Here is a 19146-nt window from a genome sequence, read left to right as displayed (position 1 = left end):
GCCTGGGTGGTAGTTAATCCGCACTGTCTGCACTGTAGGGATTCTATGATTCTGTGTTATGCTGAGATCCAAGTCACCAGATAACATGAGGCTCCAATGGTAACACTTTGAAGAGGATGAGCAGAACCCTCCCCAGTGTCCTGATCAATCTTTATCCCTCAATCAACATCATTAAAACAGATTATCTGGCCATTCATCTCACTGCTGTTTGTGCAATCTCACCACATGTAAATTGGCAAGATTATTTCCTACAATAAAATGGCCAAACCTCAAGAAAATCTAATTGGATTGTAAAGTGCTTTGGGATGTCCTGATGCCACGGGCAATATTTTCTAGCCGCGCTCACCCCCAAAACTGGAAAATCTGCCTGAGATCAACGGACCTTTGCATGTTCCTTCCCGCCTGATCTGATTCCTGTGCTGGGCGAGATAGTGAAGTTCCATCCCATGTCTTTCTTCTTGTGATATTTATTCAGGACAGTCCAGTAATGCTCACATCAGATTCGCATTTAGTGCTATATGTTAAGGCGATGAGTAACACTAGTGATAAAGTTATCTAGTTCCTTTCAGTTATATTTTTAAAAATCCATAGGTTCCAGTAAAAGCCTTTCCCTTTTATGGAAGTATAACTTTTTTCATACTGACATCTTTTGCTTATTACCTTCCAGAAAAATATCTGTGATTATATTTTAAAAATCCAACACCTGCATCCATATCCTGTGCCAGTTCTTGCTCTTATTAATGTTTTGGATTCTGTGATGTTCTGTGTCTATGTTCACGTGCAAGTTGGCCATGTTGTAATTAGACCTTCCCGTTAGCAGTGGTGCTGTTGTGCCTCAGTTTTCCCACTCCCCTTGTCACAATCAAATGAGGCTCTTTGACTTTGCTGCTTCCTTTTAAATGACACCATGAAACTAAATAATTATACAAAGTATAAACATACAACTTTAAAATGGGTGACATGGTAGCATAGTGGTTAGCACTGCTGCCTCAGAGCGCCAGAGACCCTGGTTCAATTCCCAGCTTGGGTCACTACCTGTGCAGAGTCTACACATTCTCCCCGTGTCTGCATGGGTTTCATCCAAGGGCTCTGGTTTCTTCCCACAGTTCAAAGATGTGCGAGTTAGGTGCATTGGCCATGCTAAATTCTCCATCAGTGTACCCAAACAGGTGCCGGAATGTGGTGAGTAGGGAATTTTCATTGTTACTTCATTGCAGTGTTAACGTAAGCCTACTTGTGACACTAATAACATTTTTTTTAAATGGGGGCTGCATCATAGCACCAGGATCCAGCCTTGTGGACTTTCTGTTGGAGTTTGCACATTCTTCCCGTGTCTGCATGGGTTTTCTCTTGGTTTCCTTCCACACTCTGAATATATGCAGATCAGATGGATTGGCCATGTTAAATTTCCCCTTAGTATCCCAAGATGTGCAGGCCAGGTGGATTAGCCATGGTAAAAGGGACAGGGCGGGCGATCGAAGTGGGGATAGAATATAGAATCGTACAGTGCAGAAGAGACCCTTTGGCCTGTTGAGTCTGCACCAACACGTGAGAAATACCTGACCTAATCCCATTCAGAACTCCCCACTCACCTGACAAAGAAGCAGCGCTGTGAAAGTTAGTGGCGTTTGCTACCAAATAAACCTGTTGGACTTTAACCTGGTGTTGTGAGACTTCTTACTGTGTTAATCCCATTTACCAGCATTTGGCTCATAACCTTGAATTTTAATAACTGTTCATTGATGATTGCACAATGCTCAGTAGAATTTCCAATTCCTCAGATAATGAAGCAGTGAGTCCATGCCCGCATGCAGCAAAAACTGGACAACATTCAGACTTGGCCTGATAAGTGGCAAGTAACAGTTTTGCCATACAGATGCCAACCAATGGCAAGAATCCAACCATTTCCCCTGACTTTCAATGGTATTACCATCACTAATTTCCCACTATTAAGATCTGGAATTTATGATTGATCCAAGGCTTAATTGCACCAGCCATATAAATACAGTGGTAACAGGAGCAGCTGAGAGTTTGAGAATCCAGCAGCTACTGACCACCTGACTTCCCGAAGTCTGGCCATCTGCATAATTCAGGAGTGTGATGGAATATTCTCCACTTGTCTGGATAAGTGTAGCTCCAACAACACTTGAGAAGCTCAGTGTCATCCAAGACAAAACAGCCCGCATAATTGGCACCCACCACCTTAAACATGCACTCCGAATGCACAGTGGCAGCAGTGCGTACTGTCTACATGATGTACTGCAGCCAGTCACCAAGGCTCCGTTGACAGCACCTTCCAAAACCATGACCTTTGCCACCCAGAAGAACACGGAACATTGGGAACACCACTACCTGCACATTTCCCCTCAAGTTACATCCTTACATGGAACTATCTGGTGAATTCTTCATTATCCCTGGGTTAAAATCTTGGCACTCCTTCCCTAGCAGCAAAGAACAAAGAAAATTACAGTACAGGAACAGGCCCTTCAGTCCTCCAAGCCTGCCCCTCTGAACTAAAACCCCCTACAAGGGACCAATCCCTCTATTCCCATCCTATTCATGTATTTGTCAAGACGCTCCTTTAAAGTCACTATCGTCTCTGCTTCCACTATCTCACCTGGCAGCGAGTTCCAGGCACCCACCACCCTCTGTGTAAAAAAATTTGCCTTATACATCTCCTTTAAACCTTGCCCCACCCACCTTAAACCTATGCTCCCTAGTAATTGACTCTTCCATCCTGGGAAAAAAGCTTCTGACTATCCACTCTGTCCATGCCTCTCATAGTCCTGTAGACTTCTATCGGGTCACCCCTCAACCTCCGTCGTTCCAGTGAGAACAAACCAAGGTTCTCCAACCTCCCCTGTTCTGTGGGTACACTGCATGGGACTGCAGCGGCTCAAGAAGGCAGCTCACCACAAACTTCTGAAGGGCAACCTGGGATGGGCAACAAATGCTAGCCTTGCCAGCAGCGCTCGAATCCTTTGGAGAACAAAAGAAATTGGCCACTAACAGTTGTACACACGGTGAAGCACTGTGTCAGTCAGTGCTGTTGTGCAGATCAGTAGCATAGGGCACCGCGCTTGAGCTCAGATGGTGTTTTGTTGATTATGACCAGATTGGGGGGGAGGGTCAGGAGGAACCCTGTCAATTGGTGGTAAATAAGAGATCCCTAGCCATCTATTGCCAGCAGCGGCCAGATTTTCCAATAAGCAATGTGCAATCGAGTGAGTAACAATAAATAACACCAACTGTCCGAGGGCATCAAGTAATGAAAAATAAGTTCTCAAGTCATGGGAAAAGAGTTTCATAGTCATCCGTCACTCACACAGGCAAGTAGTTGATAAACTCTATGAAAAAATACTACCAAGGACTTCAGGCTTCTTCCGAGCAGCTGAAAATGAGATTCTTGCTTCTGATTGATGTTTCCAGAGCAGCTTGTAAAAATGCATTTCCAGCTGATTAGTTCTGTGGGTGTCAATCTCTTGCTGTTTTATGACCTGCAGACTACGTGCCAGATGTACATTTGCTTTACATAAACTAACAAAGATGAATGACTAAATTTGAGCATGCTTCATTCTCCCCTTCTGTATTTCCTGAGGGAGAGGACTGTGCAGCAGCCGAGCTGCAAAAGAACTTTTAACTCTCTCAGCGCTGCACCTGCAGCCAACATCTCCCTTTCGGGAGAGGGGGGAGAAAGAAAGACAGCTGCCATAATCGGGGCAACTTTCTTCATAACCGCAGCGAGGTTAAAGATGATATCGAACATTCAGTTCACATAATGCTCCCTGAGGCAAAATGGAAGCTATGGAATTCAGGCAGGATTTTTCAGTCCTTCCCACTGGTGGGATTTCCAGTCCCGCCGAAGGTGACTCCCCATGACAGGACCATAGAATCCCTGCAGTGCAGAAGGAGGCTATTCGGGCCATCAAGCCTGAATCAATGACAATCCCACCGAGGTCCTATCCCTATAACCTCACATTTTTTATATATTCGTTCAAGGGATGTGGGTGCCACAGACTGGGCCAGCATTTATTCCCGTCCCTGGGGGTATTTTAGATTCAACCACATTGCTGTGGCTTTGGAGTCACATGTAGGCCGGTAAGGACAGCAGGTTTTTTACCTAAAGGACATCAGTGAATCAATCGTGTTTTTCCAACAATCAACAATGGTTCCATTAGACTTTTATTTCCAGATTTTTATTGCATTCAGATTTCACCATCTGCCTTGGTGGAAATTGAACATGGGTCCCCAGATCTTGTTTCCTGGATTACTCCACTACTTTATTGCCTCTCGTTTGTCCCATGTCTTCTCTGAAGCAATAGAAACAGATGCCTTGCTAGTCCCCCTGACACTAAGGGGCAATTTAGCCTGGCCAATCAACCTGACCCGCACATCTTTGAAGTGTGGGAGGAAACCGGAGGGAGAACATGCAAACTCCATACAGAAAGTCACCCGAGGCTGGAATTGAACCTGGGTACCAGGTGGTGTGAAGCAGCGGAGCTAACCACTGTGCCACCCTGACAGCGGCCTCACTGGGAACAGAAAATCCCACCAGCAGGCAATGGAGAGCCACCTCACTGGGAGGGGGCTGGGGGGTTGGGGGTGGCGGGGGACAGAGGATCTGGGCCATAGTTTTTAAACTATGCACTTGAGGAAATGAATTTCCCTACCACCAGCTCAGAAAATGCCCCCAAATAGTCTTCAGTTAGCAAAGAATTAATTGAAGGAAAATTTTAAGGCTGAGATAATGGTTCTTGCTCCTGCTTCGAATTATTAGCGTGCACGGTGGCACAGTGGTTAGCACTGCTGCCTCACAGACCAGGGACCCGGATTCGATCGCCAGTTACTGCCTGTGTGGAATTTGCATATTCTCCCCATGTCTGCAAGAGTTTCCTCCAGATGCTCCGGTTTCCTCCCACATTCCAAAGATGTACAGGTTAGGTGGACTGGCCATGCTAAATTGTCCTGTAGTGTCCCAAGGTGTGTAGGTTAGGGGATTAGTGAGATAAATGTTTGGGATTATGGGATAGGAGGTGGGCCTGGGTGGGACGCTCTGCCAGAGAGTTGGTACAGACCCAGTGGGCCAATTGGTCTCCTTTTATACTGTGGGGATTCTATAATTTGAAATTCTATGGACTCTATCTCAGAGGAAACCTGTGTTCATCTCGACACTTTTTTCCAATCTCACCTACTGTTATTTCCCAGGCAAGGAATGTTCTCCAAATTGATGTGCAGGTCATGAAGGAAGTAAGACGGATGGATGTTTGCAAATCTGAATCTAGGCAAATACCAGCTCCCACTCGCTATATCACAAAGCCTTCAGTCATCATGAGACACCACAACTCACTCCATATCTTATGGAAGTCACTTAAGCTGTTGCATTGAATCAGGATAGAATTTCTTATTGGAATCCATTGTAATTATACACACATCACTCAATGATTTTTCGCTATGTGCCTTTGGATTATTTGGAAGAAAACCTGAAAGGTGTCATCAGCCTCACTTGAATCAAAGACTGTGATTCACGTCTCAACAAAATAAAAGGAAAAGCTCACAATTTTGAAGTACAAACAAAAGACGTGTGGAGGAGTGGCAGACTGAATTTGGTGATGATTCTGGCAAAAGATTTGATGTGAATACAAAATTTCCTGTTTTGTAATCACTTTGGGGCAGTGGGTAGTGTCCCTCCCTCTGAGCCAGAAGCTCTGGGGTTTAAATCCCACTTCAGGAATCATTGACCAAGGAAGGGCCATTCATAATGTGGCCAAACAGGCCAAGTATCAACTTGCAAGTGCTACCAACATATGGTAGGCGCTAAGAATGGAAGATATGTGATGGAAAGAAATCGGAGCCTCAACCATCCCTGTCCATAGCTCCAGACTACAACATGTCAAAATGTATGTTGCCATGGTGATTAATTTCCTTGGGGGGATGTTTGGCTCAGTTGGATGGATGGTCAGTGTGAATCAGATTGGTAGCAAAGCATGGTGTTCACTGCCATTTGCAGCTGGGCTGGAATTGAGAACTCCCTCCTTACAGGGCAGCAGGGTGGCACAGTGGTTTGCACTGCTGCCCCACAGCGCCAGGAACCCAGATTCAATTCCTGGCTTGGGTCACTGTGTGTAAGGAGTCTGCACATTCTCCCCATATCAGCGTAGGTTTCCTTCCGGGTGCTCCAGTTTCCTCCCACAGCCCAAAACATGTGCTGGTTAAGTACATTGGCCATGCTAAATTTTCCTTCAGTGTACCCGAACAGGCGCTGGAGTACGGCGACTAGGGAATTTTCATAGTAACTTCATTGAAGTGTTGATGTAAGCCGACTTGTGACACTAAATAAATAAACTTTAAACCCATGGTGGCACTGTGGGCTGAACCTCCCTTTGGGTAGAAAACCCAAGAAGAAGAATCCCTCTGGCTTTTCGTGTTGCTAAAGTTGACAACAGAATGAGAGTTTCTTCCCTGCCCTGCACTTCCATGTTCCCCCGCCCCACCCACCCAGCTTCACACACGCACCTCAACTCACATTCATCTACATCTGAGAGCAAGAGACAGAGAGATTAATATTTCAGGAGGGCTTTGCGTTCTGCAAGCTGTTTGACTGCACCCCACAGAGATGTTAATGAGAGAACTGCTTCCTGTGTAAAACCCCATGTCAGAATATTTTACAAATGCAGCCTGGCTCCTCACTAGGGTGCCGATGTGAAGATGATCAGCAATGATAACCCATTTCCATTCCTTTAACCAGGACGGTAAACCAAAGTGGGTTCAAATGGCAAACAAAGGAATTGCTTGTGAGTTATTAAATGTGCATAAGCTAACATTCATCCGACGCCTCTGTTGCTGTCGACAAATGGATTTTTATGTAACTGTACACTTTGCTGCGCTACGCTGCAGTTTTTGAACTCGAGTTGAGGCAGCAAGCTGACAGTTCGAGCTCTTCACGTGTAGTTGAAGAACGTCGCGAAGATTTTTTTTCACTCGACTGCTTTCTCCGTTTTGCAGATGGCCTGATCGATTGTATGGATCCGGACTGCTGCCTACATGGCTCCTGTCAGAACCAGCCCTATTGCCGCGGATCTCCCGACCCACTGGACATCATTGGTCAAAGCCAGCAGCCACCTTCTCAGCAAGCTGCCCAGTCCTTCCATGACCGTATCAAGTTTCTGATTGGACCAGACAGCAGCCACATCCTCCCTGGGGAAAACCCCTTCAACAGGAGGTTAGTCTGTCAGTGTTGAAATGATGCAGATAAATCTAATCCCACAGTGATGGATGGCACAGTGGTTCGCACTGTTGTCTCACAGCACCAAGGACCCGGATTCGATTCCAGCCTCAGGTGACTGTGTGGAGTTTACATGTTGTCGCCCGTATCTGTGTGGGTTCCCTCCGGGTGCTCTGGTTCCCTCCCACAGTCCAAAGATGCATGGGTTAGTTTGCTCCATCTCAGCTCAAGATGCTGGTGAAAACCTCGTTGATGCTTTCATAGCATCCCTACAGTACAGAAGGAGGCCATTTGGCCCATCAAGTCTGCACCAACCACAATCTCGCCCAGGTCCTATTCCCGTAACCTCACACATTTATCCAACTGATCCCCTGATGCTTTATCATGGCCAAGCAATCTAACCTGCACGTCTTTGGACTGTGGAAGGAAACCGGAGCAGACATGGGGAGAATGTGTAAACTCCACACGGACAGTGACCCGAGGCCGGAATTGAGCCTGGGTCCCTGGTGCTGTGAGGCAGCAGTGCTAACCACTGTGCCGCCCAGTTGATTGGCCATGATAAATCGCCCCTGTCATGATCAGGGTACATACATAGGGTTATGAAGATAGGGGCTCGGTGGGGTTGTTGTCAGTGCACATTCAATGAGCCGAATGACCTCCTTCTGTACTGCAGGGATTCTATGATTCTATGATGTTAATGTTGTCTATTTTGTAAGACTGGAGGTGGTGCCAACTTTTTTTCCTTCTGCAAGTGTGTTCTCATTGTTGCTTTATGCCACTTCTGGCTCCCTATATCAAAGCTCTGAGCGGCAGCACTCTTGTGAATCAGACAGCCTTTTCTTTTACACTCCATCCAAAACACAAAATTCAAATTGAATCCAACTCACGGTCACCATGAGACAAACAAGATCCAAGGATAAGGCATGGTGCCCCATCTTAGGCTTGATTTGATACTTGATCTTAGCCAAAAGGCTGAGATGGCTTTGCGAAATTGCATTAGGCGACACCCTTGGTTAAACCTTGTCAGCTCCTCTCATCATTGACTCCACCCTAACCAGAGAGATCAACCTGCCTGATCATTGGCCTGATGCCGGCCACCCATGTTGATGTGAGGGTGGGGGTGACAATGCCACCGATGATGTGGGGGTGATCCGATATCCGTGGGGTCGAGGGGGTGTTAAGGTGGAATTTCCAGGTCCAGTAGGAGTTTGGGCTGCACTGCGCAATGGTGGCCAAGCGTTTGAAGCTGCCTTCACCGGTGTATTTAGGCTCTGCCTGTCCCCCCCAACCACCACCCCCCACTCCCCCCTACAGTCCCCCCTCCCCACCCCATCCTCCACTCCTCCCCCCACTACCAGCGCAAAGCTCCTTGATGTCAAAAAAGTTGGCAGAGTGCTGGAAGATTCCAGTGCCAAGTTTGCTGAAAAGACCAGCACGGTGGACTCCCATTTCACGCTGATGTGGTACTTACAATTTTGGGGGGATATTCTGCCCCAGGTATTTGGCTTTAGTGATCCGTCCATGTCTACCGCCCACTATCCCGATCTACAGCCTTGCCCTGCCACCAAGGCACACTGTGCACAGCACGGAGTTAGCTGATCACAAAGCGTACCATAGGATATTCAATGCACCGCTCATTTGTTTTACCAGTTGCGTCTTGGTTAATAGAGGCAATCAGTTTATAAAACAAGCACTTTAGAAATAAAGCAGGAAATACTGCAAATACCCACCAAGTCAGTGTCTGTAAAGAAAAAGACTGTCTTATGCCCAACCAGAGAGAAGTACATTAGCACCACTGGGGAAAATCTGGAGGAGGGAGGGATGAGAATCAGCAGAGAACGGAAAACAGTACAATCTTTGAAACTAGATTGAGATCAGCAAACTGATAAGAGCTACCAGCTTATATGAAACTTCATCAATGCAGTGTGAAGTAATGTACATATAATTTGCTGAAAGGATTAGTTTAACCTGGGACCCACTTTAAAATCTGCTGTGTTAGGAATTTACTTTTCCTCTGTTCCCCACTTGAATTTGATTTAGTTTTTGGTTTACTTATTAGCATCACAAGTAGGCTTACCGCAGTGAAGTTACTGTGAAAATCCCCTGGTCAGCGCACTCTGGGCACACTGAGGGAGAATTTAGCATGGCCAGTGCACCTAACCAGCACGTCTTTGGACTGTGGGAGGAATCGGAGCACCCAGAGGAAACCTACGCAGACATGTAGAGAACATGCAAACTCCACATAGACAGTGACCCAAGCCGGGAATTGAACCGTGGTCCCAGGTGCTGTGAAGCAGCAGTGCTAACCACTGTGCCACCGTGCCTTTGGTCTTCTCCTTGTGATGTGTGTGGATGGGAGAAAATGAACTGCTTATCTACATCTCATAAATTCAAAATGGAGATCAAGTGCCACCTCCGTCCTGTGAAAGTGTGATTGGCAGGTCACACATCTCATGGTGATTGTGAACAATAAGATGGAGTTATTTTTTTTCTGTCAGAGATGCTGGCTATGTTCCCTGCTGTTCCTCTGCGATGATCAGGTCAGACGACTCATGGTGACTGTGGACATTTAGACGTAGTGCCCTTTCAGTTGAAATTAGAGAGAGGGATGTGGGAGCCATGTATTTGCTTGGCCACATGCTGGCTACAAGAGATGGGTACATTGAATGCATGTAATGGTAGCACATGAAGCAAATCGAGACAGCAAGGATTTATCCACAGCTGTGCCATTTTGGGAGAAAGCCTTATTTTTTTTCTTGCACGTGCATTGACTTTCAAAGATATCATACACCCCAACAGCAAATAGCCTCCCTACCTCCCTACCAGGAAACAGTGGGAAACAATATCAGATCAAACGACACCTGGATTCCAGAATGAGGAATTGTCCTTAGCTAGGATTATAGGGGCCTGTAAACAGGTTTCACTCGGAAGATAGAATATGTTCCATGGAGAAAATAAAATAGAATCGAAAGAAAGTGTGTATGTTGCTGAAGAATGATCAGAAGAGTTACAATCGCAGAGCCTTCAGACACTGATTTTCAAGTTGCACAAATACCATAGCCATCAGATTGCTGATGGGAGCATATCCATTGTAAATCCACCACTACTCTGGTAGATTCCCTTGCTTCGGGCTAAATGGATAACTCTTTAAAAGTCCGTTAGGTACTTCAAAAGCAGACTAATGAAGTAAGGCGCAAATTTAATCAATTCTCTAACGAACTGGGTAACTGGGGCACACATTATTTAATGCACTTTTTATGAATTTGTAATGACCTAGAAATAAGATGCAGGCAAAACCGGCGGGTGCATTCACAGTGCACACGCACCTGAAGTACAGCAGAAACTCCAGCTATTTAAATTGCCCTGATGTAGTTTAGCCACTAAATTTAATTAAGGCTTGTGGAATGGCTGTTTCCTCTCGCCTATCCACTACCCATTTCTTCTCCTTCCCCCCACCTACCCCCCACCCCCTGGCACTACACCAGCTACCTACCTCATTTGCAAATTTGCTGGAAATTTCAATAATCAGATCATTATTTATTCACACGCTAAGTTGAAATATAGCATATGAAATTGAAACACACAGGGAAGTACTACTGTATATATTCCAACTATAAAACATGGCTCATGTTGAGCTTGATAAGTTGTCAAGGGAATGCCTGCATTAAATCACAATATCTGAAATAATATTAGTGTTTTATGAAGATGAATTATTTTACAATGGCTTTGCTGGCATTATTTGATCGCATTTGATTTGGTTGTCCTTTCGTAGAGAGAACATGTTCTTAGATGGAAGATTTCTGTTGTGTGGCTAACACCTTTGAAAGATGTCTTAATTCCCCCTCTCTTTTTTTCCCTTCCCTGACATACCTCTCACAGCCTGAGCTCCGTCATCAGAGGGCAAGTGCTTACCGCAGATGGAACACCCCTCATTGGAGTAAATGTGTCCTTTCTGCATTACCCACAATATGGCTACACCATCACACGTCAGGACGGAATGTGAGTTTACGCGGGTCGAGATAAAATGCAGCTTGCGTGTGAATATAAGCCCTTGAGGCAGTAAACAGGAATTAAACCTGATCAGAGCAGCAACATGTTTTGTATTCAGATACTTTCTTGTGTTTTTAAAGTTTAGTTATTAGCGACACAAGCAGGCTTACATTAACTCTGCAATGAAGTTACCGTGAAAATCCCCCAGTTGCCACACTCTGGTGCCTGTTTGGAACACTGAGGGAGAATTTAGCATAGTCAATGTACCTAATTAGCACGTCTTTTGGATTTTGGGAGGAAACCAGGGCATTTGGAGGAAAACCATGCAGACATGAGGAGAATGTGCAAACTCCACACAAACAGAGACCCAAGCTGGAAATTAAACCCTGGTCCCTGTGCTGTGAGGCAGCGGTGCTAGCCACTGTGCCACCCCTGCTCCATGATCCAGTTGTGACTTAAGTTTTGTTATCCTTTGTGAGATTGTGCAGTTCCACTGAACGCCATTTCGCTGCTGGCTTGGATAAGTGTGTCATCTGAAAAGAGGACGACAGGACAGTGAGGTGAATCCTGTGACTGCGATTTTCAGACTGTTACTGCCCCCCAGAGACGGTGAGGATCAGCCTATAGTGTACAGTCCATCGCAGTTAAATTCCACCTCTGCATTGTCCTGTTACATAGGGACAGAGGACTTAGGAGCAGGATTTGGCCATTTGGCCCTTCAAAGCTGCTCTGCTGTTTGAAAGAAACGTGGCTGATCTGATCTGACACCCTAAAGTGTGATGGAAGCCTGGACAGTGAGTAAATGTAGGGAGGAGTTAAACGGATTTTTGGTTGGTAATGGGTTGAAGGGTTGTGGGGAGAAGGCAGGAAAATGGGGACGAGAAGCATATTAGCCGAATGGCAAAGCAGACTCGATGGGCCGAATGGCCTAATTCTGCCCATGCCTTATTGTGGTCTCCACTTTCTTGTCTTCCTGCCATAACCCTTTGACTCCTTTTGCTAGCTGTCTAGCTCAGCGTTGAATAAATTCAGCGATCCAGCCCTCACTGCTTTCTGGAGAAGAGAACTCTAGGAATAACAACCCTCCATAGGTGATAAAAAATCATCTCCATTCTAAAAGGAAGAGCTCTTAAATGTAAACTGTGTCCCCCAACTCTATGGTGGGATTTACCAGTCGTGCTCGCGCCAAAACCAGAAAATCCCATCTGGATCTTTCCATGGTCCGCCCCTCACTTGCTCCGATTCGCATGGTGGGCAAAATGGGAAAATTCACCCCTAGTCTTCCCCATAAGAGAAAGCATCCTTCTTGTAACCACCCTCTTCAGTCCCCTCAGGATCACCTCCCATTCTTTTAAACTCCAATGGGGAGTTAGAGGCCCAACCTGCTCAATCTTTCCTTCTTCCGCCCAGGAAGTAAACCTTCGATGAACTGCTTCTGACGCATCTATATCCTTTTTCAAATAAGGAGACCAAAACTCTACACAGCATTCCAGATGTGGTTTCTCCAAGGCCCCGTACTGTTACAGCTGCAGGCAGCACGGCGGCAAAGTAGTTAGCACTGCTGCCTCACAATGCTAGGGATCCGGGTTCGATTCCCAGTTTGGGTCACTGTCTGTACAGAGTCTGCACATTCTCCCTGTGTCTGCGTGGGTTTCCTCTGGGTACATAATTTCCTCCCACAGTTTGAAAGACCTGCTGGTTAGGTGCATTGGCCATGCTAAATTCTCCCTCAGTGTACCTGAACAGGCGCCGAAATGTGGCGACTGGGGGATTTTCACAGTAACTTCATCGCTGTGTTAATGTAAGCCTACTTGTGACACTAATAAATAAATATAAATAAAAACGCAAAACTTCCCAACTTTTATTTTCCCATTCCTCTTGTAACAAACATTCCTCTCGTCTCTCTCTCTCTGAACTCTCTCGTTTCCTTCTCTATGAACGGTATACTTTGTATTGTGTGCAAGAAACAATTCTTTTCACTGTATGTTAACACATGTAACAATAATAAATCAAATCAAATCAAATCATTCCATTTTCCTTTCTAACCACTTGCTGTACCTGCGTGCTATTCACTACATACCTGTTCACAGCAGCAAGTCTGACAGGCCTTTGAATTAAATGCTTAACAATTTTCTCTTGTATTAAAATTGGACATTAGGCTTGAAGAAGGAATGTTTAAGTTGCACCATGGTGCAAAATTAGACGAAATGAATGAACTAATAGGGATCATTTCTCCTCACAGCTCCATGCAAATCACTGACTATGTTTAATGATTTAAACTTTACTTTCTATATTTCACAGCAAAAAGAGGAATGAATACTTTAATAGGGTAGTCAGCATCTGAATAAAAATGATAGGCCGATATTAAAGAAAAAGATTAATGCTGTAGAAAGCCTGGAGGAGCGCAGAATGTACAGGGTTGAAATAAAAAATGAAATTAGGAAAGCAAAGAGAGGATATTAAAAATAATGGCAGGTAAAAATCAAAGAGAACCCAAAGGTGTTTTACTGGTACATTAAGGGCAAGGGAATAACTAGGGAAAGGATAGGGCCTATCAGAGATGTGTGTGGTAACTTATGCATTGACGCTGAAGGTGTGACAATGAATACTTTATCTTTGTCTTCACTAGAGAGAGGAACGATGCAGTATTTCTAGTTAATGGGAAGGAGTGTGAAATATTCAATACAACAAGTGTAATGAGAGAGGAAATACTGAAGGGACTGGCATCCCTGAAGGGCGATAGATCACCAGGGTCAGGTGCATTGTATCCCAGGATGTGAAAGGAAGCCAGGGAGAAAATAACAGCACTTTGCAAACCTCATTAGGTACGAGCAACATACTAGAGGAGTGGAGGTCTGCAAATATTGTGCCGTTATTTAAAGAGGGTGCAAGGGATAGGCCAGAAAATTATCGGCCAGTCAATCTGACTTCAGAAGTGGGCAAATGATTGAAAACCATTGTGAGACAGTGTAAACCGTTACTCAGAAAGCTACGAATTGAGCAGGGATAGTTAGCATTAGGGGAAGATGGTGTCCTACTAACTTAATAGAATTTATTGAGAAAGACAAGCAATATTGACGAGGGCAGTGCGATAGGTGTTGTCTACATGCATTTTAGTAAGGCATTTGGCAAGGTCCCACATGGCAGACAGGTCAGAAAAGCAAGATCCTGTGGGATAGGGGGAAAGGTGACAAGTTGGATCCAAAATTGGCTCAGTGACAGAAAGTGGAGTATAATGGTAGATTTTACAAATGGAAAGAAATTTCCAGTGGTGTTCCACAGGGCTCAGTCTTGGAGTAATAGAAACTAGAAGCAGGAACAGGCCATTTGGTCCCACGGACCTGCTCCGCCATTCATTTTGATCATGGCTGATTGTTGAAATCAGTATCCTGATCCCCCTTTCCCTCCCATATCCCTTGATCCCTTTAGCCCCCAAGAACTATGTCTAATTTCTTCTTGAAATCAGACAATGTTTTGGCTTCAACTACGTTCTGTGGTAGTGAATTCCACACATCCACCACCTCTGGGTGAAGAAATTTCTCTTCACCTCAGTTCTAAAAGATTTACTCCTTATCCTCAATCTATGACCACTAGTTCTGGACTCCCCCACCATCAGGAACATTCTTTCTAAATCTACTCTGTCTAACCCTGTTACAATTTTATAAGTTTCTATGAGATTCCCTCTCATTCTTCTAAACTCCAGTGAATATGGTCTAAACTGACAATCTCTCCTCATCTGACAGATCTGCCGTCCCAGGGATCAGCCTGGTAAACCTTCGCCTAACTCCCTCTGTAGTAAGGACATTCTTCCTCAGATAAGGACATCAACACTGCACACAAGCCAGGTGTGGCCCCACCAACACCCAAGACAATTGCAGCAAAATATTCCTATCCTATACTCAAATCTTCCCACTATGAAAGCCAACATATCATTTGTCTTCTTTATTGCCTGTTGCACCAGCGTGCTTCCTTTCAATGACTGATGCATGAGGACTTCAAGGTCTCGTTCACTATCCACCTCTCTCAATTTATACCTATTCAAATAATAATCTGTCTTCCTATTATTGCAACCAAAGTGGATAATCTCATATTTATCCAGATTATACTGCATCTGCCATGCACATACCCACACACTCAGCCTGTCCAAATCACGCTGAAGCACTTCTGTGTCTTCTTCACAGCTCACCCTTCCACCCAACTTTGTATCATCTGCAAATTTGGAGATAATACGTTCAGTTCCATCTTCCAAATCATTAATATGTAATGTGAACAGTTGGGTCCTAGCACAGATTCTTGCAGAACCCCACTAGTCACTGATTGCCAATCAGAAAAAGATCAATTTACGTCAACTCTTTGCTTCCTAACTGCTAACCAGCTTTCCATCCATCTCAAGACATTACCTGCAATCCTATGTGCTTTAACTTTACTTAGTAGTTCTGTTATGTGAGACCTTGTGGAAAGTCTTCTGAAAATCTAAATAAACCACATCCATTGGCTCTCCTCAATCAACTCTACGAGTTACATCCTCAAAAAATTCCAATAGATTCGTCAAGCATGATTTCCCCTTTGTAAATCCATGCTGACTTTGTCTGATTGTACCAGTGCCTTCCAAATGCTGAGCGATGAAATCCTTGATTATAGACTCTAACAACTTCTCCAGCATCAATGTTAGCCTCACTGGTCTATCATTCCCTGTTTTCTCTCTACCTTTCTTTTTGCGGGCTTACATTAGCTACCCTCCAAACTATTCCAGAGTCCAAAGAGTTTTGGAAAATAACCAACAATGGATCTACTATTTCCAGGGCCACTTCCTTAAGTACTCTGGGGTGACCTGGAGATTTGCTGTTTGTCATATGTATTAATAATTTGGACTTAAATATGGAATGCATCATTGAGAAATTTACAGATGACACAAAAAATGGCTGTGCAATTGATAGTGAAGAGGAAAGTGGTCGAGGTGAGTGAGCAGAGAATTGGCAAACGAAATTCAATCAGGAAAAATCTACGGTCATGATTTTGGGAGGGCAAAGCAAAGGAATAAAAAGCCTGAGGTCACGTACCAACCAACACTAGAACAGCTTCTTCCCTGCTGCCATCAGACTTTTGAATGGACCTACTTTACATTAAGTTGATCTTTCTCTATAACCTAGCTATGACTATAACACTACATTCTGCACTTTCTCGTTTCCTTCTCTATGAACGGTATGTTTTGTCTGTATAGCATGCAAGAAACAATACTTTTCACTGTATACCAATATGTGACAATAGTAAATCAAATCAATAAACAGGAAAATATTGTGAGGGGTTGAGAAAGTAAGAGACCTTGATTTGCTTGTCCACAGGCCTCTGAACGAGGCAGGAGAGGTGAAAAAGGTGGTAAAGAAAACAGATAGAACACTTTCCTTTGTTGGATGCGATATTGAATCCTCAAGTCGGAATGTCATAAAAGAACTATATAAAATGTTGGTTGGGCCACAACTGGAATTTTGTGAACAACTAAAGAATTCCAGCCTGAAAGTGATTGATAGAAGGATAAGAGGGGACATGAGGGGAAAGCGGAGGGTGGTGAACATTTGAAGTTCACTGCTTGATTAGGTGGTTATGGCTGACCCACTCAACTCATTTAAAAGGTACCTCGATCTGCTGAGGTGCTGCAATGAGCAAGGCTGTGGACTAAGTGTTGGAAAGTAGGATTAAAATAAACAGCAAGTTTCTTTTTTTTGAAAGGCACAGATGTAATGGGCTGAATGGCCTCTTTCTGCACAGTAACATTTCTATGGTTCTAATACAGGGAAATGGAGCTGCATATGTATTGATAAGTTGTCAGGGGAATGCCTGCATTAAATCACAACATCTGGAATAATTAGTGTTTTATAATATTTATTGTTTGGCCTTTCCTGTTGCTTTCTCCATGAGCAACACTTCAGCCAATCGGAGTCGACCGATCGTCAGGTTCCTTTTTGCTGTAGTATAAATTGTTGTGATTGGTTGAAATTTGCCATTCTTGCATTTGTCCTGATGAATGTAAAACAAAAAGCTTCGACAACACGTCTCTCTTTTCAGCAACATTCAAGTTCCCTGCAATCAAGTGACTGACTGATATTTCTGGTGAGGTAATCTTCTGATGAAAGGCACTGGAACCGTTCATGAAATGGGAACAAGAATAGCAATCATATTAATGTGGTTGTTCCATTCCAACAATGATATCTGTCCTTTTAAGTCTCTGCCACTAAAACAATTACTTAAATTTTCAGTACAGACTGCAGCCATTTCTTCATTGCAGTGATCAAAGCACGTTCCCCCTTTCGGCCACTGATGTGATGGCCAGTAATTAAGCACTCAAACATATCAACACAACTTGGCCATGCTGTCACAGGAATCCGTTCTTCTCTTCAGATAGATTTTAAAGAACAAAGAAAAGTACGCCACAGGAACAGGCCCTTTGGCCCTTCAAGCCCGTGCCAATTATGATGCCCTAACTAATCCAAAAGAGCTCTCTGCCCATACTTGGTCCATATCCCTCCATTCCCTCCCTATTCATGTACCCATCCAGATGCATCTTAAATGTTGTAATGTGCCTGCTTCCACCACCTCCTCTGGCAGCATGTTCCAACTCCCACCACACTCTGCTTGAGAGACTTCCCCCGCGCACCTTCCTTAAACTTCCCCCCTCTCACCTTTTACCTGTGTCCCCTTGTAATTGATCCTTCCACCCTAGGAATAAGCCTCTGACCATCCATCCTGCCTGTGCCTCTCATAATTTTGTAGACCTCTATCAGGGCTCCCCTCAGCCTTCGTCTTTACAGTGAAAATAATCGTAGTTTATTCAACCTCTCCTCACAGGCAATGCCCTCGAGACCAGGCAACATCCTGGTGAACCTTCTTTTGGCTGATCTTCATCTGAACGCTATTTACCTGCCCTTGTTTCCTATCTTTATATACAATTCCCGGAAGAAAATCTATCCCAGCTTTTTTTTCTAACTTTTCAGTTGACCTAACCTCAAAAGAGAGAGGTCCAGATTTCCTGGCTCACCATTAATCTTATTCTAAAGTTCTGACCCTATTGTCCTGAACATCTCCCAGCAGAGGAAATAGTTAGCCACGCCTACCCCACCAAATTCTTGAATCCCATTCAAGCACAATTTATATGACCTAATTTGTTGTGTTTAGCATTGCAGATAGTGCTTCAATTGTGCTGAACCCACAGTAAATTGTCCACCCGCAGCCATTTCAGATGGAGAGTTCAAAGATGCGCGGGTTAGATTGATTGGCCATGGTAAATTAACTGGTGTCAGGGGGATTAGCAGGGTAAATGTGAGGGGTTACAGGAATAGGGTCTGGGTGGGATTCTATTCGGTGCAGACTCGATGGGCCGAATGGCCTCCTTCTGCACTGTAGGGATTCTATGATTCCACGATCTGGGGTTTCATGGTGGCACAGTAGTTAGCGCTGCTACCTCAAAGTGCCAGGGACCCGGATTAAATTCCTCAGGTAACTGTGTGGAGTTTGCATGTTCTCCCCATGTCTGTGTGGGTTTCCTCCGGGTGCTCCGGTTTTCTCCCACAATCGAAAGATCTGCGGGTTAGATGGATTAGCCATGGTAAATGTGTAGGGTTACAGGGATAGGGTGGGGGAGAGGGCTTGGATATGACACTCGCTCAGAGTGAGTGCAGACTCAATGGGCCGAATGGTTTTTTTCTACACTGTAGGGATTCTGTGATTCTATGATCTGCCTCTGTATGGGAAAAATGAAAGGAAAATTGATCTGAGTTCTGACAGAGTCTCTGTCTGAAATGTAAATTTGTCAAGGTGTTTTTATTTCTGATTTCCAGCATTTGCAGTATTCCCTTTTCATCTCAAAATGTTGATCGTATTTCACATGCCCCCTAAGTAAAAACTACTACAAAGGATCAGGTGTGCTGAACAAAATGGTG

At 44.5% G+C, this 19146-nt stretch overlaps 1 protein-coding gene across 6 annotated transcripts in view; it reads left to right on the top strand.

Moving 5' to 3' along the window:
- tenm3 (teneurin transmembrane protein 3) overlaps window positions 1-19146 on the top strand; it is a 909202-nt gene that overhangs the window by 794373 nt on the left and 95683 nt on the right. For all 6 annotated transcript variants that reach the window (XM_080189440.1, XM_080189438.1, XM_080189437.1 and 3 more), the window contains 2 exons: window positions 7003-7219; window positions 11102-11221. In XM_080189440.1, the coding sequence (XP_080045566.1) occupies window positions 7003-7219; window positions 11102-11221 (337 nt within the window). The remainder of the gene's footprint in view (window positions 1-7002; window positions 7220-11101; window positions 11222-19146) is intronic.

This window comes from Carcharhinus amblyrhynchos, chromosome 5 (assembly GCF_965287045.1).
Source record: "Carcharhinus amblyrhynchos chromosome 5, sCarAmb.v2.hapA, whole genome shotgun sequence".
In the NCBI taxonomy this organism is placed as follows: domain Eukaryota; kingdom Metazoa; phylum Chordata; class Chondrichthyes; order Carcharhiniformes; family Carcharhinidae; genus Carcharhinus; species Carcharhinus amblyrhynchos.
Note: the sequence above shows the minus strand (reverse complement) of the source record. Positions and strands in the feature narration are given on the sequence as shown.